At 70.0% G+C, this 22,802-nt stretch overlaps 12 protein-coding genes across 12 annotated transcripts; 6 read left to right on the top strand and 6 right to left on the bottom strand.

The window, feature by feature from the left end:
- Positions 1 to 1,110: 1,110 nt before the first annotated feature.
- MICPUCDRAFT_25437 (uncharacterized protein) lies at positions 1,111 to 3,245 on the bottom strand. Its single transcript, XM_003056613.1, has 3 exons — positions 2,508 to 3,245; positions 2,108 to 2,298; positions 1,111 to 1,919 (listed from the first exon to the last, which is right to left on the bottom strand). The coding sequence occupies exons 1-3, from the start codon at positions 3,189 to 3,191 to the stop codon at positions 1,784 to 1,786; spliced, it is 1,011 nt and encodes a 336-aa protein (XP_003056659.1). The 5' UTR covers positions 3,192 to 3,245; the 3' UTR covers positions 1,111 to 1,783.
- MICPUCDRAFT_55916 (uncharacterized protein) lies at positions 1,133 to 1,730 on the top strand (the record flags this gene model as incomplete). Its single annotated transcript, XM_003057066.1, has 1 exon — positions 1,133 to 1,730. One exon carries the CDS (start codon positions 1,133 to 1,135, stop codon positions 1,628 to 1,630), a length of 498 nt encoding a protein of 165 aa, XP_003057112.1. The 3' UTR covers positions 1,631 to 1,730.
- Positions 3,246 to 3,619: 374 nt separating the features above from the next.
- On the top strand, positions 3,620 to 4,252 carry MICPUCDRAFT_55914 (uncharacterized protein; the record flags this gene model as incomplete). The annotated part of the gene is made up of 1 exon (XM_003057065.1): positions 3,620 to 4,252. The coding sequence occupies one exon, from the start codon at positions 3,620 to 3,622 to the stop codon at positions 4,250 to 4,252; it is 633 nt and encodes a 210-aa protein (XP_003057111.1).
- Positions 4,253 to 4,693: 441 nt separating this feature from the next.
- MICPUCDRAFT_55913 (uncharacterized protein) lies at positions 4,694 to 5,719 on the bottom strand (the record flags this gene model as incomplete). Its single annotated transcript, XM_003056612.1, has 2 exons — positions 4,694 to 5,372; positions 5,409 to 5,719. The coding sequence occupies 2 exons, from the start codon at positions 5,717 to 5,719 to the stop codon at positions 4,694 to 4,696; spliced, it is 990 nt and encodes a 329-aa protein (XP_003056658.1).
- Positions 5,720 to 5,906: 187 nt separating this feature from the next.
- On the bottom strand, positions 5,907 to 8,622 carry MICPUCDRAFT_55912 (uncharacterized protein; the record flags this gene model as incomplete). Its single annotated transcript, XM_003056611.1, has 3 exons — positions 5,907 to 6,503; positions 6,612 to 6,991; positions 7,053 to 8,622. 3 exons carry the CDS (start codon positions 8,620 to 8,622, stop codon positions 5,907 to 5,909), a joined length of 2,547 nt encoding a protein of 848 aa, XP_003056657.1.
- Positions 8,623 to 8,805: 183 nt separating this feature from the next.
- MICPUCDRAFT_55911 (uncharacterized protein) lies at positions 8,806 to 10,096 on the top strand (the record flags this gene model as incomplete). The annotated part of the gene is made up of 2 exons (XM_003057064.1): positions 8,806 to 9,681; positions 9,818 to 10,096. The coding sequence occupies 2 exons, from the start codon at positions 8,806 to 8,808 to the stop codon at positions 10,094 to 10,096; spliced, it is 1,155 nt and encodes a 384-aa protein (XP_003057110.1).
- Positions 10,097 to 10,261: 165 nt separating this feature from the next.
- MICPUCDRAFT_55910 (uncharacterized protein) lies at positions 10,262 to 10,432 on the top strand (the record flags this gene model as incomplete). Its single annotated transcript, XM_003057063.1, has 1 exon — positions 10,262 to 10,432. One exon carries the CDS (start codon positions 10,262 to 10,264, stop codon positions 10,430 to 10,432), a length of 171 nt encoding a protein of 56 aa, XP_003057109.1.
- A 98-nt stretch (positions 10,433 to 10,530) lies between these two features.
- MICPUCDRAFT_55909 (uncharacterized protein) lies at positions 10,531 to 11,784 on the bottom strand (the record flags this gene model as incomplete). Its single annotated transcript, XM_003056610.1, has 1 exon — positions 10,531 to 11,784. The coding sequence occupies one exon, from the start codon at positions 11,782 to 11,784 to the stop codon at positions 10,531 to 10,533; it is 1,254 nt and encodes a 417-aa protein (XP_003056656.1).
- Positions 11,785 to 11,840: 56 nt separating this feature from the next.
- MICPUCDRAFT_55908 (uncharacterized protein) lies at positions 11,841 to 18,851 on the top strand (the record flags this gene model as incomplete). The annotated part of the gene is made up of 3 exons (XM_003057062.1): positions 11,841 to 13,911; positions 14,066 to 18,196; positions 18,235 to 18,851. 3 exons carry the CDS (start codon positions 11,841 to 11,843, stop codon positions 18,849 to 18,851), a joined length of 6,819 nt encoding a protein of 2,272 aa, XP_003057108.1.
- Positions 18,852 to 19,048: 197 nt separating this feature from the next.
- MICPUCDRAFT_46576 (uncharacterized protein) lies at positions 19,049 to 19,731 on the bottom strand. Its single transcript, XM_003056609.1, has one exon. It carries the CDS (start codon positions 19,673 to 19,675, stop codon positions 19,094 to 19,096), a length of 582 nt encoding a protein of 193 aa, XP_003056655.1. The 5' UTR covers positions 19,676 to 19,731; the 3' UTR covers positions 19,049 to 19,093.
- Positions 19,732 to 20,014: 283 nt separating this feature from the next.
- Positions 20,015 to 21,244, top strand: MICPUCDRAFT_55906 (uncharacterized protein; the record flags this gene model as incomplete). Its single annotated transcript, XM_003057061.1, has 2 exons — positions 20,015 to 20,690; positions 20,727 to 21,244. 2 exons carry the CDS (start codon positions 20,015 to 20,017, stop codon positions 21,242 to 21,244), a joined length of 1,194 nt encoding a protein of 397 aa, XP_003057107.1.
- A 243-nt stretch (positions 21,245 to 21,487) lies between these two features.
- On the bottom strand, positions 21,488 to 22,483 carry MICPUCDRAFT_5378 (uncharacterized protein; the record flags this gene model as incomplete). Its single annotated transcript, XM_003056608.1, has 1 exon — positions 21,488 to 22,483. A coding segment is annotated over one exon (996 nt), but the record flags the coding sequence as incomplete, so codon positions are not given.
- Positions 22,484 to 22,802: the final 319 nt, after the last annotated feature.

Raw genomic sequence — 22,802 nt, 5'->3', positions numbered from 1 at the left:
CGGCGGCGGCGCCGGACGCGACCGTCGCCACCGCCGCCGCCGCCGTCTGGCTCACGTCGTCTCGGTCATCGCCGGCGGCGTTTGCGTTTCTTTCCTCCACGCCGTTCCCCGCGCCCGCGCCGGTCGCGCCCGCGCCGCCGCCCCCGGCGGCGTTTGCGGCGTCCGTCCGCGGCGGCATCGGCCGCTGGACCGCCTCCGGGTGCGTCGACGACGCGACGATCACGTAGTCGCCCGCGAGGACGCTCACGGCGAAATCTTTGCAGAGCGTGTCCGCGTCGATCACGAGCGGGAGCGCGTACAGCCGCTCGAAGTGCGTCTCGAAGTCGCGCTCGTCGAGGTCTTCGCGAAGAAGCGGCGCGTCCATGCCCGCGCCGCCGCCGCCGTCGTTCTCCGGCGTCGCCGGCGCGGTCGGGGCGACGCCGCGGTCGCCGCCGTCGTCGCGCTCGCATCGTCTCGCGCCGCGGTATCGATACACGACGAGCTCGCGCTGCGTGCGGCTGAAGCACAGGAGATAGCGCCCGTCGTCGGTGAAGCGCTTGACGTGGACGTCCTCGGGGAAGTTCACGGAGTGGATCTGTGACGCGCGGCGAGGTGGGGGTCCCCGGGGTGGGGGGGACGTGGAGCGTGAGGACGGCGGCGACGACGACGACGGACGAGACGCGACGACGACGACGACGCACCGTGCGCGTCGGAAAGACGCTCTCGTAGAAGGTCCGAATGCGGTGCACGTGCGTCCCCGGCCGCGCGGCGACGCGCTCGCGGTCGCGCAGCTTGTGATGCAGGTTGAACGACGCCGCGGTCGGGAGGCTCATGGCGACGGAGAAGCGACGCCGTCGCCGCCTGCCGCCTCGCGCGCCCGCGATGTGAGCACCCTCCTATCCAATTGTCGTGGTCGACGTGTCCGTGTCCAAAGCTAGGGCCATTCCATACAAAAATAGTTCATCGGTCAGTTGAAAGGGGACGCGATCAAATGTTGAAACCGGGCGATGGGTGAAAAACTTTTGTATAACGCACCTAAGCTCCAAACCGCGCGCGCGGCGCGGGCTCTTTCACGCGACACACACTCGCGAATTCGCCCGCGCCCCCTCGCGCGCGCTTCACTCCGCCGCGGCGCGCGCCGCGTCCCCGGACGATGGCGAAACTCGCCGGTCCCGGCGTCGCGGACGCGGGGTACTTCGGCTTCGCGTCCGCGACCGGCGGCGACCGCGCGGACCTCGGCGTTTCCGCGGGCGCGGACCTCGCGGAGCCGATCGCGACGCGGAACCGAACGTTCGCGTCGCAGTTCGCGCGACGATGCAAGAACGCGGAGGCGGCGGTCGACGCGAGCGCGGACGCGATGCGCGGGCGGGTTCTGAACTCCGTGATCATGGCGGACGCGGACGCGCAGAGCGAGATCCCCGCGCTGGATCGCGCGCTGACGGCGACGCGCGACGCGGCGACGCGCGCGATGGAGGTGCACGCGGATCGCGCGGCGCAGATTCCGGCGCTGCGCGTCCGGCTCCTCGAGGCGTGCGCGGAGAAGAAGCTGCTCATGGAGAGAAAGTACCTCGCGGAGGACGGGCCGGCGGAGAGCAGGATGGCGTCCGAGGTGAAGGCGATCATGGACGGCAAGAGCAAGCGGCGGGGATGACTGACGACGCGTAGGCATAGGGCTACTAGACGATCGATCGACTCGACTCGACGTGAGTGCGTGAGAAATAGAATATTTATCATAATTAGGGCGTCCATCCTTCCGATCGCCGCGCGAGTGCTAAGCTGCTGATCTAAAAACCGACGCTCCTCGTCACGCGTCCCGCGACCTGCCGCCGCTCTTCTTCCCAACAACAACCCCGCCGCCGCGAGATCCGACGCACAGCCCGCACGCGGCGAGCTCCTCGCCGTCGTCGCCCCTCGAACCCCTCGGCGGATCCCCCGCGACGCTTTCAGGGTCGTTCCATACAAAGCGATGTCGGGGTGGAGTTGAAAGGCGTCAGAAGCGGAGTTGAAAGGCGTCGATGGCGGGGATTGAAAGCGAGGCGTGGGCGGAGAGACACGCCGGGAAAAGTCCTTAAGGATCGGCGTTCACCACGCCGACGGGGTCGTATGGAAACCAGTGTATAGAACGCACCTCACGGGCGCGATCGGGTCGAGCCCATCCTCGACCATCCTCGGGTAGCTCCCGCCGGAGAGCCGACTCACGTCCAGCAGCCGCCGCATCTGATGCGCGCTGTGGAGCGGCAGAAACCACAGCGCGATCGTCGTCCCGAACACCTCCGTGAAGTTTTTCCGTTTCCCGCGGTCGTACCGCCACGGCAGCGTCTGAGAGGCGACGTCGGGGCGGAGTTCGAGGGCGTCAGTCAGACGGAGTCGCGAGGCGTCGAGGCGCGTCGGGAGGGATCGAAATCGAAACGCGCGTTCGTTTTTGAAAAGAAAGTCCTCGAGGAGGCACGGCGTGGGATCCCGCGCCGACGAACGGTGGGGTCGTAATTAATATATGGGACCGGCGCGGCGATGAATGACTACGGAACGGAACGCGCCTTTTTCTTCTCGTACATCTCGATCGTCGTCATGTTCGAGAAGTTCAGGTTGGCGTGCATGACGATGAACCCCAGCAGCGACGCGGCGAACGCGACGTCGACGAAGAACGTCACGAACACCGCGGCCATGGTCATCTTCTCCTCGTCCGTCTTTTCGCGATGCGAACCGTCGTGGACGTCCGCCCAATAGCTCACGAACGTGGACGCGAGCGCGACGGCGTCGAAGACGCACGCGGCGAAGGTGTAGAGGAGAAAAAGGATGAAGTGCTTGTAGTTGTACGCGCCGACGCACGACGCGACCCAGACGCAGTGGTGATCCATCTTCAGCACGCATCGCCCGCACACGGAGCAGTGGTGCGATCGCTCCGGCTTCCACGCCGTGCACTTGCGGCAGAACCTCCGGCGCTTCTCGCTGTTGGAGGTTCGAACGCGTTCGTCCTCCTCGTCCTCGGGCGGGGGCGCCCAACCCGGCGGGACGCGACCGGGATCGGTGAGCACGCACGCGAAGTAGCTCCACAGCGTCATGACGATCAAGACGTGGTAGATCGCGAGGACGACCCACGCGCCAGCAGCGTTGTTGTTGTTGTCGCGATCATCTAACGCCGCGGGGCCGTACACGAGGACGACGGTCGTGTAGTACGTGAGCGCGACGACTCCGAGGACGACGAGGACCATGACGCTGCCGAGGGCTTGGAAGCACAGGCACGCGCGGCTCGCGAAGACGTTCCACCACAGCGATTTCGGCGGCCTCGGCTTCTTTTCGGGGGACGACGCGCGATCTCCGGCGCCCGACGTGCTGTCGTATCGCGTCGCCATGGTCGCCGCGATCCTGCCAGGACGCGCGGCGCGTTCTGCAACGACCGAATGTAATAATTGTAACCGCAAGAAATAAACATAACTTAACCGCTTTTATGCGACGATGTTTTTATCATATGCGGTGACACTGGGGTAGAAAAAACATCGGTCAGTTGAAAGGACGCGATCTAGTTTGAAACCGAGCGGTGGGTGAAAAACGTTTGGAACGCGCCGTCCGACCTTCTGAAGAGTGAGCACCCGCGACGCCGAGTGCACATCTCGCGACGCCTCGCGTCCCGCCGCGCGCGATGGCGAGCGAGAATGACGACGACGACGACGCGCGCGACGCGCGCGTCGCGGCCGTCGCCACGACGTGCGCGCCGTGCGAGCTGCGCCCGCGCGCCTTCTTCGTCGCGTGGAGCGGCGTCCTCGCGCTCGCGTTCGAGGGGTTCCCTCCCGCCATCGCGTCCGCGAAGCGCGCGCTCGACGCGACGCTCGGCGCGTCGCTCCCGGCGGAGAACCCCGGGTCGAGGTGGGCGAAGTGCACGCTCGGGTGCCTGCGCGACGGCGTGACGCTGACGCGCGAGCAGCTCGCGGCGCTGACGCGCGCTTGCGCGCGATTCGAGGACGCGCTTCGATCGCCGACGAGGAGGCGTATAAGTAGGAGCGACGACGAAGACGACGACGAAGACGCGACGACCGCGAACGGCGGCCGCGTCGCGGTGGACCGCCTCTCGATCGTGCGATACGCGTGCCGCTCTCTCGAGCGCGTCGCGAGCGAGCGCGTCGTGGCGTGCGAAGGATGGGCGAGGGCGAGGGCGAGGGCGGGAGAGGGAGAGGGAGAGGACGGGAAAGAGGAGGAGGAGGAGGAGGAGGAGGAGGCGCGTTCTATACACTGGTCCCCATACGACCCCGTTCGCGTGGTGGACGCCGATCCTTAAGGACTTTCGCCGTCGCCTCTCTCCGCCCACCCCTCCCTTTCAATACCCGCCCTCGATGCCTTTCAACGCCAACTGACGCCTTTCAACTCCACCCCGACATTCGCTTGTATAGAACGGCCCTCAGGACGAGGGACGCGCGGCGGCGACGGAGCGGGAACAGACGGAGACGGTACTGCGCGCGTACGACGCCGATGACGACGCGTCCGTCGCGGCGTACCACCCCTTCGCGTCGCGCGACGGCAACAGAGAGCGCCACTACAGAGAGGACGCCCCGGGCGCGACGCTCGTGGCGCGCGTCGCGCCCGGGGGGAGGGCGCCGGCCGTCGTGCGACGGTTTAGGGACGCCGTCGACGCGGCGCTGCCGGGCGCGTTCGCGTGGTTCGACGACGGCGCGTTGCACTGCACGATCCGCGCGCTGTCGTGACGCGGCGCGATAGCTAGCTACCCTTGGACCATTTTTCTTATCCGCTTCCTGATGCGGTCGTATTCCTTCATGCGAAGCGTACACCACAGGTGTCCCCGCAATCTCTTTCTGCCGCTTCCGCCGCTTTTGCGTCGATAATACGGCATCGCCGCGCCCGCGTCCACGAGCGCCTTGATCACGCGCGCGTTGCGGCCGCGCTTCGCGGCTTCGAGCAACATCTCGTCGCGGACCATCGCGTCGACCGCGCGCGCCGTCTTCCGTATCATCTCGACGTCGCGTTCGTTCTCCGTCCACTCGACCAGTTCCTCCGCGGTCCTGTCTCGAGCCCAGTCGGTCCAGGACACGAACCGCACGGTCGGCTCCGGGAAGTCGACCCACTCGTCCGCGCCGTCGTCGTAGTCGACGCGATACCGCGCGTGTTGCCTATTCGGGTCGAAGCGCGCGACGACGCCGGGGTACCACGTCGGCGGGTCGTCGTTCGGCCAGTAGACCTCGACGCGCCGGCCGAGGTACTCGTCGTCGAGGGATGAAACGACGACGAGATCCCCGTCGGAGCTGACGGAGACGACATCCCCATCGCTCGCGGGGGACGACGCCGTCGGAGCGACCGCGCTGCTACTGCGCGTCGCGTCCGCGTCGACGTCGACGTCGCGCGACGCCAAAACCTGATCGGGCGCCGGCAGGTACATCGCGTGGCTGCTCTCGACTCACGCGCCGCACCCCCAGAGGCACTCGAATCCGCCACCCGCGCTCGTCTGCGCCCGCGTCGCTTTTCGTCGCGTCGATTTCAGATTCTTCGCGCGGTGCGCCTCGACGCACGCTCGGCAGACGGTGTGACCGCAAGGGACGCACATCGTGTCTAACGCGACGTCCATGCATATTGGACACGTGAGCGTGACGGCGATCATGGCGTCGCCGGGCGGCGCGCGCCTCGCTATGACGTGTGCGCGTGTGAAGAGATCGTGAAGCCAAAACGCCTTCTCGGAAAATCCGAAACGATCAGGAAACGGTAGAGCGAAGACGACAACCGACGACGCGTCCATCGTGCGTTTCATCCTCATATCGAAACGCACATCTATGAAACGTTACTATACCACGCATCAGCGCCGCCCGCTGCCCGAGCCTTCCGCACCACACCGTGCGGTCATCGAACGAAGGTATCATACTATACACTCGAGCGGCGCGCCGAAAGAATCAATCGTCGAAAGAATCATCCCAGAAAAGAAAGAATCAAAACACGAGCTCGTCCGCGTCGTCGCCGTAGGGCGCGTCCCACATCGCGTAGTACCCGTCCCTCGCCATCACCTTCTCCGCCGCGCGCTCGCCGTCGACCGCCATGACGCTGCCGTTACCGTTACCCGCGCCGCCGCCGCCGAGGCCGAGAGAGGACCCGGCGAACGCCCCCGCCGCGTCGCCGCCAGCCGCCGCTGCGAACCCGGCGACGCCGAGCGCGGCGGCTCGCAGCGCGCCCCATCCCCCGCCGCCGCCGCCGACGCCCGCGCCCGCGCCGCCGAGGAGCGCCGCCGCGCCCGTCCGCGGCGGCGCGTACTTCACCGAGAAGATCTCCTTCCCGTCGCTCAGCAGCTGCAGCAGCACGTCGTCCGTCGTCTGCAGCGCGTCGCACAGCCCCTTGTTCATCGCGTCTTCGCCGAACCACGTCTCTCCAGTCGCGACGTCGTCGATGTCCAACCCCGGCCGCTGTGACTTCACGAACCCTTTGAAGAGCGTCAGCACGTCCTCGATGTCTCTCGTGGACTTCTCGACGTCCGCCTTCTCGATCTTCTTCGTCGGCGTGAGCGTCCGCTTAAACTTCCCCGCGGTTATCGTCTGAGGGCCATTCCAGTGTACAAAAACAGTTCATCGGTCAGTTGAAAGGGGGAGCGATCAAATGTTGAAACCGAGCGATGGGTGAAAAGTTTTTTGTAGAGAACGCACCTGGAACTCGATCCCCTCCTTCTTCAGGCGCTCGTACAGGTTCGGCACCTCCGAGATGACGCCGATGCTCCCGAGCACGGCGAACGGCGACGCGACGAGGCGATCCGCGACGCACGCCATCATGTACCCACCCGACGCGGCGACTTGCTCGACGCAGATCGTCAGCTTGATGCCCGCGTCGCGAATCCGCGTGAGCTGCGCGGCGGCGAGGCCGTAGCCGGTGACGGTCCCGCCGCCGGTGTTGAGGACGAGGACGACTTCGGGTCGTTCCATACAAAGCGATGTCGGGGTGGAGTTGAAAGGCGTCAGGTGGAGTTGAAAGGCGTCGAGGGCGGGGATTGACAGCGAGGTGTGGGCGGAGAGATGCGCCGGGCAAAGTCCTTAAGGATCGGCGTTCACCACGCGAACGCGGTCGTATGGGGACCAGTGTATAGAACGCACCTTCGTCCGCGCGCGATCTCTTCGCGTTGCGGAGCACGGCGGTCACCTCCTCGCGCAAGTTGGCCGCCTGCGACGCGCGGACGTCGCCGAAGAACTGCAGCACGAACACGTGCGGCTTATCCCGCTGCGCGAGCCTCGCCTCCGGGACCACGAGCGGGTCGCGGTCGCCCTCCCACCCCGGGGACATCCGCGGATCGGAGAGCAGTTTCGCGAGCCTCGCGCGTTTGTGCGACGGCAACGCGGCGGAGACGGCTTTGACGTACTCCGCCTCCGCGTCCGCGCGCTTCGCGGCGAGCGCGGCGAGCTTCTTCGCGGCGCCGCCGCCGGGCAGCGACGGCAGCTTCGGCATCTTGAATCCGAATCCGCCGTCCGACGCGATTCGACGCGATTCGTCGTCGTCCTCGTCGGTGGATTTCGTCATCGCCTCGGCGTCGGCGGCGTCGGCGAACGCGCGCGCGTCCGCGAGCGCGGCGCGCTCGATCTCGTCCTCGACCTCGTCCAACAGCGGGAAGTCGTCCAGCGGCGTCAGAGATTCGTCCGCGTCCGCGTCCGAGTCGCTCCTTCCCTTGTTCGCGGCTCGCGCCGCGTCGGCGCGCATCCGCCGCGCCGCCGACGCCATCTCCGCGCGCAACGCCGCGTCTTTCCTCGCCCACGTCGACGTCGCGCGATCGATCGCGTCGCGCTCCTTCACCGTGAGCCTCCCCAGCGTGCTCGCGTACTTCTTCCCGAACGATTCGCGCTTGCGCGCGATCTCGACCGCCTCCGCGCCGCCGGTGGCTTCGCCGAACGCGTACGCGTAGGAATCGAGTTTATCGTTGAGACGTTTGATGACGAACGGCGACGGCTCCGCGCCGGATCCGCCGCCCTTCCCGCCGAGGAACCCGAACACGCCGCCGCCGCCGCCCCTCTTCTCGCCGCCCACGCCGTCCTTGCCGCGCCGGGACGACGCGATGACCGCGAACGCGACGACGCCGACGACCGCGGCGGGGACGCCCCAAGAGATGAGCGTCTTGAGCGTGTACATCCAGAGCTCTTTCGCCTCGGGCGACGCGAGCGCGCCGGCGACGGCGGCCCACGACGCGGTGAGCCATTCCCCCGGGTGGAACCCGCCGAACGCCGCCGCGACGGTCGCGAGCTCGGAGGGGGAGGAGGAGGAAGCCGACGCCGCCGCCGCGAGCGCGTCCGCGGGGGAGGAGAGTGCGGCGGCGAACGCGACGGTCGCGGCGATGAGCGCCGTCGTCGGCGTCGTCGACGCCGCGTCGTCGCGCGACGCGTCGTCGGCGGAGGAGGCGAGGGACGCCGCGGCGGCGTTCGACGACGCCTCCGAGTCGGAGCCGGCCGCGCGCGTCGCGATGACGACGCGGCGCGCGGACGTTCGCGTCCGCGTCCGCGTCCGCGGCGCGACGACGACGGCGCGCGATCGTCGCGCGCTCGACGACGATGATGGTGTTGATGATGCCACGTCGACGGAGGCTGCGACGACGACGCGGACGACGCCGACGCGACGGCGGCCGAAAGAGCGCGGCGGGAGCGCGGCGCGCGAGGAGGCGGCGGCGATGGAGGCGTGCATCGTCGTGGAGAGCGCGGCGGGCGTCGAGGCGTCGGCGCGCGCGGAGCGTGAGTGCGCGCGCGACGGTTCGATGCGGCATCGAAGGCGTGGGCGCGCGCGACGAGAGCCACGAAAACGATCGAGCTCCCGCGCCGCGCGTCCCCGAGGCTCCCGCCAGCTCAGCACAGAACGCTCCGCACCGCCATGCAGCGCGCCACGGCGATGCCGTCGACGACGGCCACCGCGACGACGTCCGGTCGCCGCGATCTGCTGTTCTCGCGGCGTCATCGCGCGTCGCCGCCGTCGCGCGCGGCGTCGGCCGGCGACGCGACGCGCGCGCGCGCGGCGTCGTCGCCGACGACGCGGACGAGGATGATGGAAAACGAACGGGCCAGGCTGCGTCGTCGTCATCATCTTCGTCGCTCCTCTTCGCGCGCCGCCGCGGTGTCCACGGAGGGCCCGCCGTCGTCCTCCTCCACCTCCTCCTCCTCCACCACCACCTCCTCCTCCTCCTCGGCGCCGTTGAAGTACGAGATCGTCAAGGGCGCGCTCGTGGAGTGGTCCGTCGAGTCGCCCTCCGGCCCGCACCCGCCGACCGCGGTTCTCGTCCACGGCATCCTCGGCTCGCGACGCAACCTCCTGTCGTTCGCGAAGCGCCTCGCGGCCGCGTTCCCGTCGTGGCAGTTCCTCCTCGTGGACCTGCGATGCCACGGGCAGACCGCGGGGACGCGCGATTCGGAGGGGCCGCCGCGGGGGGACGCGACGAACGACGTGACGTCCGCGGCGAAGGACGTCCTGGGCGTCCTGAATCATCTCAAGATGTACCCGCACGCGCTCATCGGCCACTCGTTCGGCGGGAAAGTCGCGATGTCGATGGTGCACCAGTTCGGGAAGCAGCTCCCGCGCCCGGTGCAGGTGTGGGTGTTGGACACCGTGCCGGGGGACGTGTGGTGCGAGGCGGGCGATCACCCGAGAGACACGATCGCGCACGCGCGGACGATCCCGATGCCAATCGCGTCGAGGAAGGCGCGTTCGTATTCACACTGGTCCCCATACGGCCCCGTTGGCGCGGTGAACGCCGTTTCTTCAGGACTTTCGCCCATCTTTTCTCTCCGCCCACCCCTCGGTTTCAATCCCCTCCTTCGACGCCTTTCAACTCCGCTTCTGACGCCTTTCAACTCCACCCTGACGTTCGCTCGTACGGAACGACCCTAAGGCGCTGGTGGACGACCTCACGGCCGCGGGGTTCACGCCGGAGGGCGCGCAGTGGATGACGACGAATCTGCAGCCCGTGAGCGAGCAATCGAAAGCGAGCAACGGCGAGCTGACGTGGACGTTCGACATCGAGGGCATCGTGGAGATGTACGCGTCGTACGAGGCGACGGACTTGTGGCCGATGCTCGAGACGCAGCCGAGGGGACTGCGGGTGGATTTCGTGCGCGCGGAGCGGAGCGCGTTCGTGTGGACGGACGAGGACATAGGCGCGTTATCCTGACACTGGTTCCCATACGACCCCGTTCGCGTGGTGAACGCCGATCCTTGAGGACTTTTCTTCCCGGCGCATCTCTCCGCCCAGGGTCCCTCGCTTTCAATACGAGCCCGCGACGCCTTTCAACTCCGACTGACGCCTTTCAACTCCGCCCCGACGTCGCTTCGTCGTATGAAACTACGACCCATAGAACGGATCGGGTCGTACGGCGCGCGCGTGCACTACCTCGCGAACGCGTCGCACTGGGTGCACATCGATAATCCGGACGGGTTGCTCGAGATTTTGGCGCCGAGTTTCGGGGCGATCGACAGAGGGCAAGGACGGCGCGTGAACACGATGTGACGCGACTAGCTAAGTTTATAAGTTCTGTTGTCTTCTACGAAATAAGATATCCGACGACGAGCGACCGCCCCCGCCCCGCGACTAAGGTTTACGTGGGCCTACGTCAAATTGTCGCCGTGCACGCCCGCGTCCACGCGATCGCCGCCCATCCACTGAGACCGCGGCGCGCCTCTGAGCTGCGCGTCCGTCGACCCCGACGCGAAGCCCGCGGTTCCGTACGTCGTTCCGCGCGACGACGACGACGACGACGACGCGCCGCCCGCCCCCTCGCCCCCAAACCGCCGCGTCAACAGCTCGTGAAAGAACGCGTCCACGACGGCGCGGTCCATCCTCCCGCGCGTCGCGACGCACCGTAACCCACTCCCGACGGATAACCCCGCGTACCCCGCGCGGGCGTCCGTCCACGCCGCGCCCGGCGCGTTCGGATCGCTCGCGTCGCCGACGTGCGTCGGCAAGAGCGCTCCGTCGAGCCGGCCGAACGACGCGACCCTTCGCGTGACCTTTCGCGCGACGGTTCGTGGAAGATGAAGCGCCACGGCGACGCGTTCCCACAGCCGTTTCACGAACGTCACGATCCCGTCGCCCGGGATCTCGTTCTCGTCGCCGCCGAAGGACGGGAACCGTCGTCTTCGGCGTCGCGCGCCGCCCTTTCCGCCGCGGTCGTCTGATTCGTCGTCTCTTCGTCTCTTGTGCAAGTCCGCCTTGTTCGCCACCACGAGCGCGGGCACCGGCAGCCCGCCGAAGCCGTGAAGCACGTTCGACGACGACGGCGGCATCGCGAGCGGCGTGCCCGGCGCCGCGTTCCACTGCGGCGTCGACGCCGCCGGCGCGAACGTCCCGGTCGCGGCGATCTCTCTCGCCCATCGCTCCAGCTTCTTCGCGCTGCCTCGGAACGACAGGTCGTGCACGAGGACGACGCCGTCGAGCTCGTCGTAGAAGACGGACCGCTCGCCCTTGTACTCGTCGTGGCCGCCGATGTCGAAGATCTCTACGAAGTGCGGCCGCGGCGTTGAATCGCCGGAGGCGCCCGGCGGCGGGTGGTGGAGCACGCGAACCTCCGCCTCGCATCCTATCGTTCGGTCTGGCAGGCGACTACCACCGCGCCGACGCGTCGTCGAATACGACGTCGTCGCGCCGGGCTCCCCGGACTCGAGCATGAGGCGCACGAGCGAGGATTTCCCGCACCCGGTGTCGCCGACGACGGCGACGCGGACCTTCGGGACGCGCTCGGGCGCGAGCGACGACGACATCGTTCGCGGCGCCTCGCGCGCGGCGCAGTGATCCGCGTCGTTCGAAATGAGCTCGTCACGCAGGGGCGAAAAACGGCGCGCGACGGTGCCGAGTAAATTCATCGTTCACAACGACCCGGCGCGGGCGGAGGACCGCGTCGGCGGCGGCGGAGGGCGTCATGGCGGCGGACGCGGACGTCGCCGCGCTGTTGAACCACGCGCACGCGACGCCCGCGGTGACGCGCGTCGCGATCCGCGGCGTCGTCGATCTCCTCGTCGCGCGTTCCGCGTCGCTCTCGGACGCGACGAAGATTTTGCGGCGATGCCTGAGTCGCGGCGCGCCGAGCGCGGCGGTGGACGAGACGTGCGCGGCGACTGGACGCCTCGTGGAGAGCGGCGCGTTCGGCGCGGACGAGCTCGTCGGCGAGCTGCTCGCCGCGCTCGCCGCGCTCGCCGCGGAGGGCGGCGGCGGCGACGCCGCCGCCGCGACGTCCATCGTTCGCGGCATCGGGTGCGTCGTGATGGCAGACGCGTCGTCGTCGTCGTCGTCGTCGTCGTCGTCGTACCGCGACAGCGGTCCCGCGCACCCGCTCTCGCGCGCGCTCCGCGCGCACCCCGCCGCGGCCCCCGCCGCGGCCCTCGCGTGCGTCACGAGCGCGCTGAGCGCGCGCGGGGGCGGGACGGGGACGGGGACGGGGACGGGGACGGGGACGGGGACGGGGACGCGCGCCGGCGCCGGCGTCCCCGCCGTCGTCGCGCTCGCGGAGCTCCGCGGGTTCCTCCGGCACGCGCTGCTGAGCGAGGGGGGCGCCGACGCGGCGACGGCTGACGTCGTTCCACATTCCACATTCACGCCGTCGTCGTCGTTCCGCGCGTTGCTTCACGCGCGGTTGACGCGCGTCGCGTGCGGCGCGCCGTCGGCGGCGTCGGCGGCCGTCGCGGATCTCCTCGTCGGGTGCCTCCCGTGGTACCGGTACGCGCGCGGCGACGCGGCCGCGCGCGCGTGGGTCGCCGCCGCCGCCGCGGACGTCGCGGACGCGGTCGACGCCGCGTCGCGGTACGAGCGCGAAGCGGCGGCGGGATGTGGAACGTCGATCGTCGCGAAGGCGAAGGCGCTCGCGGGACGCGCGGCGACGGCGACGGCGGCGGCGTGTCGCGACGCGTCGCGCGCGGGCGACGACGTCTCGCCGTTGCTCGGCGTCCTTCGACGGCTCTTCGCGATTTGCGTCGCGGGTGCCGACGAGGGTGGTGCCGACGAGGGTGCCGACGAGGGTGCCGACGACTTCGACGCCACGGCGGTGGCGTGCGACCTCGCGTCGTGCCTGCCGAGCGCGACGGAGAAGAGCGCGTCGGCCGCCGCGGCGCTCGCCGCGACGTTGGCGCGGTACTTCGCGGGGCCCCGCGACGGTTCGCATCCCCGCGACGGTTCGCATCCCCGCGCGGGCGGCGCGGTCGCGGCGCTGATCGCCGCGCGCGCGTCGTGCGCGCTCGCGCTGCCGGCGGGGCAGGGCGGGCGCGTCGCGGCCGCGCTGGCGACGGAGCCGGCGCCGGGATTCAGATACTCTCAATCGTCGTCCGAACGCCGCCGCGCGGGCCGCTGCGCGACGATCGACGCCGTGTTCGTGGACGCGATGCGCGACACGTGGCGCGACGACAGCCATCCGATCGCTGTCGCGCGCGCGCTGAGCGCGCTCGCCGCGGACGGCGCGTCCGAGCTGTCGGAAACGTCGGAGAAACGTCGCCGCCGCGCGCGGCGGAGAAACGCCGCCGGGGACGACGACGACGACGCGGGGTCTGACCCCGCGGATCCGTATGCGTCCGTCCACGCGTCGGGCGCCGCGTCACCGCACGCGCCGCCGCTGCTGCCGCTGATGCTCATGTCGCACCCGAGCGCGCGCGTGCGCGAGGCCGCGGCGAGGTCGCTGAGCGCGCGCGTTCGCGCGATCCCGACGCGCGCGCCCGCGTCGGCGCCGGCGTTGCTACTGCGCGTCGCCGCCGCGTCGAGACGCCGCGACGACGACGGATCCGTAAAAGACCCAAACACAGAAGACGACCATGGATATTATGGTTCATCCGTGAATGATGATAACATCCCCCATGAAGTCGCGTCCGCGCGCGCGCTTCTGGAGACGCTGCGCGCGGCCGCGAGCGGCGCGGCGCACCCGCTCGGCGCGCCCGTGGCGTTGAAGACGCTGGCGCCGCTCGTCGCCGCGTCGGGCGCGTTCTATACACTGGTCCCCATACGACCGCGTGGGCGTGGTGAACGCCGATCCTTAAGGACTTTTCTTCCCGGCGCATCTCTCCGCTCATCCATCGCTATCAATCCCCGCCCTCGGCGCCTTTCAACTCCAACTGACGCCTTTGAACTCCACCCCGTCATTCGCTCGTATGGAACGACCCTCAGACGAAAAAACCGGCGCAGGCGCGGACGCGCGCGCGCGCGCGCTGTCCCTCGCGCTGCTCGCGCGCCTCTGGAGCCACCACCGCGGCGCGTTCCCGCGCCTGAAAGCCGCGTGCGAGCGCGCGAGCGCGAGCCGCGTCGCGGACGTCGTCGTCGGCGCCGCGAGCGCGTGCGCGTTCGCCGCCGCCGCGGACCCGAGCGCCGCGACGGAGCTCGTCGTCGCGTTGAAAACTTTTTTGACGTCGCCGACGGCGCCGCCGGCGGCCAAAGCGCTCTCGCTCGAGGCGATCGCGTCCATGTGCGACGGCGACGCGCTCGAGTTCTACGCCGCGTTCAAGGTGGTCGCCACGAGGGGCGCGATGCCGTCGCTGCCGAGCGATCCGATCGTCGCGTCGCGGTGGACGGCGTTGCTGGGGAGAGGCGCGACGGACGCGGCGGCGTTTCCCGCCGCCGCCGCGTCGTGCGCGGACGCCGCGTTCGGCGCGCTCACCGCGGGTCTGGACCAACCGGGTCCGGGCGACGACGACGACGACGGTGAGAACAAAGAGAAACGCGCGAGGGCGTGGGTCGCGACGCGGACCGCGGCGTACGCCGCGCTCGGCGCGTACGACCCGGTCGTCGTCGTCGAGGGGGTGTTCGACGACGACGACGACGACGACGAGAAGGAAAAAGAGAAAGAGACGGACGGTCGGCGCCGGCGCCGGCGCGTCTCGTCCGCCGCCATCGCGGAGGCGATGCTCGACGAGCCGACGCCGTTCGGGGACGTCGTCGACGCCGGGATCGCGACGGTCGTCGCGCTCGCGCGATGCGAGAGCGAGACGCTCGCGAGGGCCGCGCTCGCGCCCGCGGCGGCGCGCGGCGGCGGCGGCGGCGGCGGCGGCGCGAGCGCCGCCGTCGCGTCGCTCGCCGCCGCCGACGCGACGTTACATCGCGCGCTGCAGGCGATCCCGCGGCGACTGCGAACGATGCCGTCGCTCCGCGGCGGCGCGAAGCGCCCGTCGTCGTCGTCCGGGAGCGAGGACGCCGACGCGAGCGCCGCGGAGATTTGCCCGGGCGGCGCGGGCGCGCATCTCTTCCTGTTCCGTCCGCGCGTGCCGCCGCCGACGTCGGACGACGACGGCGACGGCGAGAAGGCGAAGGCCCGCCGCGCCGCGTCCGTCGCGAGAGAACGCCGCGACCGCGCGCACGCGTACCGCCGCGCGTTCTGCGGCGCGCTGTGCGGCGGCGGGTTGGGGTTGTCGACGCCGCCCGCGTCGTGGTCGTGGCACGAGGCGTTCGCGGCGCGGTCGACGCACGCGTTCGCGCGGCGCTGGATCGCCGCGGAGGCGGCGTCGAGGGCGGGCGCGGCGGGGACGGAGACCGCGTCTGGCGGCGGCGACGGCGCGCTCGAGGAGGCGAAGGACGCGGTGTTTCGCGCGGCGCTTGACGCGTTTCGCGACGCGACGACCGCGGACGGGGCGCAGTGCGCGGCGAGGGCGCTGAGCTCGCCGGCGTTGTTGCGGCAAGACGAGAGCTCGAGCTCGAGCTCGAGCTCGAGCTCGACGGGGGGCGCGTTCGGAACCGGAACCGGGTTACGAGACGACGACGACGACGACGTCGAACGCGATCCGAGACGCGCGGAGACCGCGACGGACGCGCTGCTCGAACGACTGGACGACGCGCGCGAACCGGACGGCTCGGAGCGCGGCGTCGCGTTCGCGCTCGGACTGTGCGTCGGCTCGTGCCGCGTCGGCGACGCTGAGAGACGCCGCGCGGTCGCGTCGCGCTTGAGTCGCCGCGCGTTCGACGCCGAGAGCTTCGCCCGCCACGGCGCCGCGGCGGTCGCCGCCGCGTGCGAAGCCCTCGGCGCGATGCTCGTCCGCCTCGGCGGCGACGTCCGGCGCGACGGCGCGGGCGCGGGGGCGTGGCGCGTGGAGCTGCTCAGAGAGCACTCGCGCGCGTTCGTCGCGCGCGCCGTCGAAGCCGCGGCGCTGTCGCCGGAGGACGCGGACGACGTCTTCGGTGGTGCGTTCTATCTCACACTGGTTCCCATACGACCGCGTCGGCGTGGTGAACGCCGATCCTTAAGGACTTTCGCCGTCGTCTCTCTCCGCCCAGGGTCCCTCGCTTTCAATCCCGACACACCTCGACGCCTTTCAACGCCAACTGACGCCTTTGAACTCCACCCCGACGTTCGCTCGCGTGGACCTTCGACCCTAGGTCTTCGGTGGCGCGACGTCGACGCGAGCGACGGCGGCGGCGGCGCGTCCGGGAACGCCGACGCCGTCGCCGGGCTCGTCTCCGGGCTCGCGCTCACGGCGTGCGCGCTGGACGACGCGTCGCTCGACGACGCGTCGTCGCGGCTTCTGTGGTCGGGGAGCGGCGGCGGCGGCGATCGAGCGACGAAGACGTCTTTGACGACGTCGCGGTCCGCGGCGCTGACCCGCGCGCTCGTCGAGCGGCTCGAAGCCGTCCGAGGCTCGTGTCCGCGCGTCGTCGCGTGCGGCTGCCTCGCCGGCGTCGCCGTCGCCGCGACCGCGGCGCTGTCCGCGAACGCGCGCGTCGACGCGCTCGTCCTCCGAGCGACGCGCGAGGCGACGCGTCGATGCGAATCATTCGGATCGTCGCTTGGATCGTCTTCGCTTGGATCGGACGACGACGTCGCGGTCGTCGTCGCCGCCGCGACCGCGGCGGGGTCGACGCTCGAGTCCGCGCTCGCCGCCGGCGTCGCGACGCCCAAGGCGCTCGCGCGCGACGTCGTGCGCGCGCTGACGTCGATCGCGTCGTCGTCGTCGGCGGCGTCGAGCGCGCGCGCGGCGGCGGCGTGCGGGCTCGCGTCCGTCGTCGGCGCGGCGAGAGGGCTCCTCGCGGTCGAGGACGCGCGGTCGGTGTCGTCGCTCGCGCGCGGGGGCGACGAGAACGACGTGTATACGACGCCGCTTCTGTGGGGCGCGCGCGACGGCGCGTCGCTCGCGCGCGACGTCATGAAGACGTTGACGTCGCTCGCGTCCGCGGACGGCACGAGAGAGGCGAAAGAGCTCGACGGCGATAGAGCAGCGAGCGCGAGCGTGAACGTGGAGGTGCGGGAGGTCGCCGCGTGGGGGTTAGCGTCCGCGTGCGAGCGCGCGAGACGCCGCGCCGCGGCGTCCGCGACGAATGGGACGGGGGCGGGGAAGGACAAGGACGACGCGCTTGTCGTCGCGGGCGCGCTCGGCGTTCTCGCGCGCGCCGCGCTCTTCTCCTCCCCGAGCGCGGCGAGCGACGATTCGGATCCCGAACCGTCGCCGTCGCGGCGCGCCGCCGCCGCGCGCCGCGCGTCGAGGGCGCTGCGTGCGCTGTCGCGCGTCGATCGCGTCCCCGCGGGGGATTGGCCGGGCGCGCTGCGTCGGCTCGTCCGTCTCGCGCGCGGCGTCGGCGACGGCGACAGCTTTGGAAAATCCGCGCGGAGCGCCGTCGATCGTCGCGCTCGAGACGACCTCTACGACGCGTGCATCGCTCTCGCGGTCGCGCACCCGGGCACCGCCGTCGGCGCGGGTCTTTTAGAGCGACTCCTCGGCGACGGCGGCGACGACGACGACGACGACGCGCGCGCGTGCGACGTCGACGTCGACGGCTGGTCGGGCGGCGACGTCACGGGATCCCCCCCGCCGCTCGCCGCGCTCCCTCCGTCCGCGGTCTTGCGCGACCTCGGCGCGTGCGTCCGGTCGCTGCCGCGGTCCGCCGCGGTCGCGGCGCTGCGTCGGTGCGCGGACGTCGTCGCGAGGGCGTGCGTCGCGGCGGCGAGCGACGCTTCAGATCCCGAACCGTCGCGGCGCGCCGCCGACGCCGCCGCCGCGGACGCCGCCGCGGACGCCACGGGCGCGCTCTGGACGTCCCTGTCGGACGCGTCCGCGCGCCTCCCGCGCGGTCCGTGGCCCGAGCGCGAGCTCGTGGACGCCGCGCGCGTCCTCGTCGGCGCGCTTCGCGACCCGCGCGGCGCGATCATCGACCACGCGGTGGCGCACGCGCCGAGGGTGGGCGGCGGCGGCGGCGGCGGCGGCGGCGGCGGCGGTGAGACTGCTCCCCATACGACCCCGTTCGCGTGGTGCACGTCGTTCCTTAAGGTCTTTTCCCGTCGTCACTCTTCACCCCCGCTTCCCTTTCAACGTTTGACCGGTAAGACGTTCGACTGACCGATCGCTTCACCCAAGCAGGCGGCGGCGGCGGGAGATTCGCGTGGTCGACGCTCGCGGCGGGCGTCGAGCGCGCGTCGCCGGCGGCGGCGGAGGCGTTCCGCGCGCGTCTCGCCGCGACCGGCGCGCTCGCGTCGTCGGAACTCCCTCCTCTGAGCGCGTGGGGCGAAACGCGCGGCCGCGCGGCGCGGCTGCGGGCGTTCGCGTCGTCGCTGCGAGGCGCGAGCGTGGGGTTGCGCGCGCGGTGGCTCGAGGAAGCCGCGGCGGCGGCGGCGGCGGACGACGCCGTCGTCGCCGAGGACGGCGCGCGTTGTCTCGGCGTCCTCGCCGCCGCGTTCTGTCCCGCCGCGTCCGCGGTGCTTCGCGGCGACGAAGACGGCGACGGAGTGACGCACGGTTCCGTGGACGGGGATCTGGACGCGCTGCCGTTCACGCTGCCGTCGCTGTCGTCGTCGTCGGCGGCGGCGGCGGCGGCGGGGGGCGACGCGGCGCTGTCGCGTCTTCTCGACGCCGCCGTGAACGCCGGCGGCGGGCTCGGGGCGAGGAGCGCGGCGATCGCGCGCGCGACCGTGCGCGAGATGCGCGCGAGGGTGCCGCGGGACGCGTGGGAGCGCAGCGCGTGGCGGCTGGAGTTGTGAGGGCGAGCGAGGTGCTGTGGTAGAAAAAGTTGTAGCCGGGTAGCCGGGGTGCTGATGAGTTTTTTGGCACCGGATGATGAGATGGACGAGGAGAACGGTTCCTTCGAACGCGCCGCGGCGTCCCATCGTCCCTTCGTCCCTTCGTCCCTTCGTCCCTTCGTCCCTTCGTCCTTTCGCTCGCGTCGTCGAGCGCGTCGTTTATTTGTTCGTTTCGTTCGCGCATCACACGGCTACATCGCGCCTCAGCCTCCCATCCTGAACGATTTGTTCTCCTCGCTCTCCTGCAGGTCGACGTCCCCGGTGTCCTGCGTCGGCGGCCCGTCGTCGTCGAACGACGTCGTGCACTCGAACGCGCCGTCCTCGACGCTGCACTCCGCGTCCGCGTCTTCCGCGTTGATGACCCTGTACCGCCCGCTCGTCAACCCCTCGCACACGAGCTCGCCCTCCGCGGTCATCTCGCAGCGCACCTCGCATCCGCGCTGGCGCTCGCTGTCGCATCGCGGCGCGCGCGCGGGGTCGCCGTCGTCGCCGCTGCCGTGCCACCACGAGGACACCTCGTAGACGCCGGAGGGAATGTCGGAGGAGATGATCACGCCGTCGTTTCGCACGACGCAGTTGTAGTCCGCGTCCGTGTTGATCCCCGCGCGCGTCGTCGTCGTCGCCGCCGCGCGTCGACGACGGCGATCGACGACGACGACGACGACGCGCGATGAGTTGGCGAGGCCGCGCGATGATTTTCGAACGGCGACGCGGTCGAAGCTTCGGCGCGGCGCGACGGAGGCGACCGGCGGGGCGAGGCCCGCGCGCGCTGCCGTCGTCGCCATCGCGGGGGTGTCGGGGTGGACGAAGTTTCCGGGTCGCGGTCGCGATGCGTCTCGCGCGGGCGGCTGTGCGCGTCGCCGATCGCGATGGCGGGAAGGCGGAGAGGCGAGTCTGACTCGGACGCCCGCGCGACAGGATCAGACTTTCAGACGGCGCGCCAGCGCAGTCCTGAAAGTTTATCGGTCAGTTGAAAGGGGACGCGATGAAATGTTGAAACCGAGCGCTGGGTGAAAAACATTCACACTGAACGCACTCACGCCACGAGCAGAGCCGCGATCGCGCGCGATCTCGTCTCGTCGGCACTCCCCCGCGCGCGACGGACGGACGACCCGCGTCGCGTCATGGAATACTCGCGCTATAAAGCCGGCGAGGACGACGGCCGCGCCGCCGCGAAGAGCATGGTCGAGAAGCACGCGGAGGCGCAGAAGAACGCGATGCAGGAGGCGTGCCTGGGCGCGCTGCGACGCGCGATGCCGGCCGCGAGCGCGGAGACGTGCCTCGCCGCGCTTCGAGGCACGGACTGGGACGCGGACAAGGCGTACCACCAGCTCAAGAGCTTCATGAGCACGGAGAGCGGCGCCGGCGGCGGGGGGGGGGGAGGTGGGGGCCGGAAGCGGAAGAAGGCGAGGCGCGATCGCGGCGGCTCGTCGTCGGACTCGGACGATTCGGATTCCGATGGGTCGTCGTCGTCCTCCTCCTCCTCCTCCTCGCGGAGCCGCAAGAAGAGCAAGAAGAAACACAAGAAACGCGGCAAGTCGGGGAAGAAGAAAGAGAGAGAGAGCAAGAAGAAGTCTTCTAAGAAGGAGAGCAAGAAGAAGGACGGCAACAAGGAGAAGCGGCGCAAGAGAGACAGAGACGACGGCGACGGCGACGGAAAGGCGAAGAGGGCGATGATGAAGACGAGGGGCGCAGGTGAGACTGCTTCCCATACGACCCCGTTCGCGTGGTGCACGCCGTTCCTTGAGGACTTTTCCCGTCGTCACTCTTCACCCGCGCTTCCCTTTCAACGTTTGACCGGTAAGACGTTCGACTGACCGATCGCTTCACCCACAGGACGGGGCGCCGCCGCGGGACCGGAGACGTCCTTCGGCGCGCGCGGGTTCTTGAAGGAGACGGACAAGTACGACAAAGAGGCCGAGTTCAGGGCGTGGGTGGAGGAGGTGAAGGGGATGTCCACGGAGTCGCTTCAGAAGTGGGAGGAGCGAGAGCTGTTCAAGGAGTTCGCGGAGGATTACAACACGTCGACGCTGCCGCACGAAAAGTTTTACGATCTCGACAAGTGGGGCCGCGAGGAGGCTGCACGCAGGGCCGCGAGCGGAGGCGAGGATAAGGAGGAGCGGACCGCGTTCGACGACGAGAAGGAGAGGAAGCGCGAGATCGAGATTGAGCGCGCGCGAAGGACCGCGGAGTATAAGCGCGAGGCGTACGATAAGATGAAGAGCTCGGGGGATCTGGAAAACTTCCGCGAGCAAGTGCGACTGAAGGAGCTCAGGACGCACGCGTACAACACCGGGGACGTGAAGACGCTCGCGATGGTGAACAAGAAGCTCGAGCCGGAGGAGAAGAAGTAAGGTTAGTGGCGAGGAGGAGGAGGAGGAGGAGGAGGAGGAGGAGGAGGAGACGAAGCGCGCGCGTCGTCGAATTCTAACGGTGGACTATTCCAGTCGACTCCGACGAGAGTCATCAGTCGTCGCTCACTCCGAGAGTTCGTTCGCGTCGGCGACGTACTCGTGACGCCCCCCCCTTCTACCGCCGCCACCGCCGCACCCGTCCTCTCGCGCCTTCCTCGCCACCTCCGGATCGACGTACGGCGTGAGCCGCGCGAACGTCAAGTACCCCGTGTGCGACTGCGACGCCTGACGCGGGTACGACACGACGACGCTCTTCGGCGCCGTCGCGTCCGACGCCGCGCCGCCGTCGCCGTCGCCGTCGCCGTCCACGCGCGTCCGCTTCCGCGCCGCCTTCTTCGCGGACTCTCGCTTCCAGCCGCTCTTCAGCTTCGGCTGCGATTTGCTCAGATCCGTCTGCAGTTCCCTGACCTCGACGTCGTGCTCCCTTCCCAACAGCTCCACCGTTCTCGCGTCTCCGAACCCGTGACGCTCGAGCGCCTCGCACGTCCGCTGCACTTGCTCGATGCACGGCGAGAACGCGCACACGACGCCGTCGCGTCGCAGGCACCGCGCGACGGACTCGATGCACTTCCACGGGCCGGGGAGGTCGAGAAACACCGCGTCCGCGCAGCCTTCCAACGCCGCCGGAAATCCGTCGCGCTCGACGTCCCTGCACGTCACCGTGCAGTGTTTCGACAAGCCGTGCGCGACGATCTCCGCGCTCGCGCTCGCCGCGCGCACGGCGTTGAACTCGAACGACCACACGTGCCCGTCGCCGCCGCCGGCGGCGGCGACGGTTGACGTTCCATCTTCCACCGCGGACGACGACGTTGACGCGCCGCCGCCGGCGACGGCGCGAATGAGCGAGTGCGTCAGCGATCCCGAGCCCGTGCCGCTCTCTATGACGACGCTCCCCGGCCGCAGCTCGAGCTCGAGGGTGATGAGCGATATGTCCGGGAGGTACAGAATCTGCGTCCGGTGCGGCAGGACCTTCGTCCAGAGCTCCGGCGTCGGCGCGAGGAGCCAGACGTGGCCGCCGTTTTCGCCGCGGCCGAACACCTTGCTCCCGAGCGGCTTCCCGACCCAATCGACGTGGAAGAAGTTCCCGTACTTGTTCTGGTACTGCGCCCTCGGGGCGATCGTCACCGCCTTGGCCTTATTGAAGCCCTCGTACACGATCACGAGATCGCCGTATTCGATGGGCTTGCCGACGCCCTCCGCGGCGACCGGCGGCGGACGTGCCGCGACGACGACGACGGCATTTTTTTCGTCGTCCGCCGCCGCCGCCGCCGCCGCGTCGTCGACGACGACGGGCTCGGTCTTCGTCGCGGCGTCGGCGTCGGGCGCGTCGGGCGCGTCGGGCGGGGTGGACGGCGCCGCCGGCTCGCGGTGGAGCAGCGCGCCCATGCGCGACGCCATGATGGAGGAGCGCCGGGCTGCGCGGCCGGGAATGGCGACGACCGCATCGCGCGTTCGCGAGTTCGTCGTTCGAGACGACAGATCCATGACTTTCGACGAC

This window comes from Micromonas pusilla (genome assembly GCF_000151265.4).
Source record: "Micromonas pusilla CCMP1545 genomic scaffold MICPUCscaffold_3, whole genome shotgun sequence".
Lineage (NCBI taxonomy): Eukaryota > Viridiplantae > Chlorophyta > Mamiellophyceae > Mamiellales > Mamiellaceae > Micromonas > Micromonas pusilla.
Note: the sequence above shows the minus strand (reverse complement) of the source record. Positions and strands in the feature narration are given on the sequence as shown.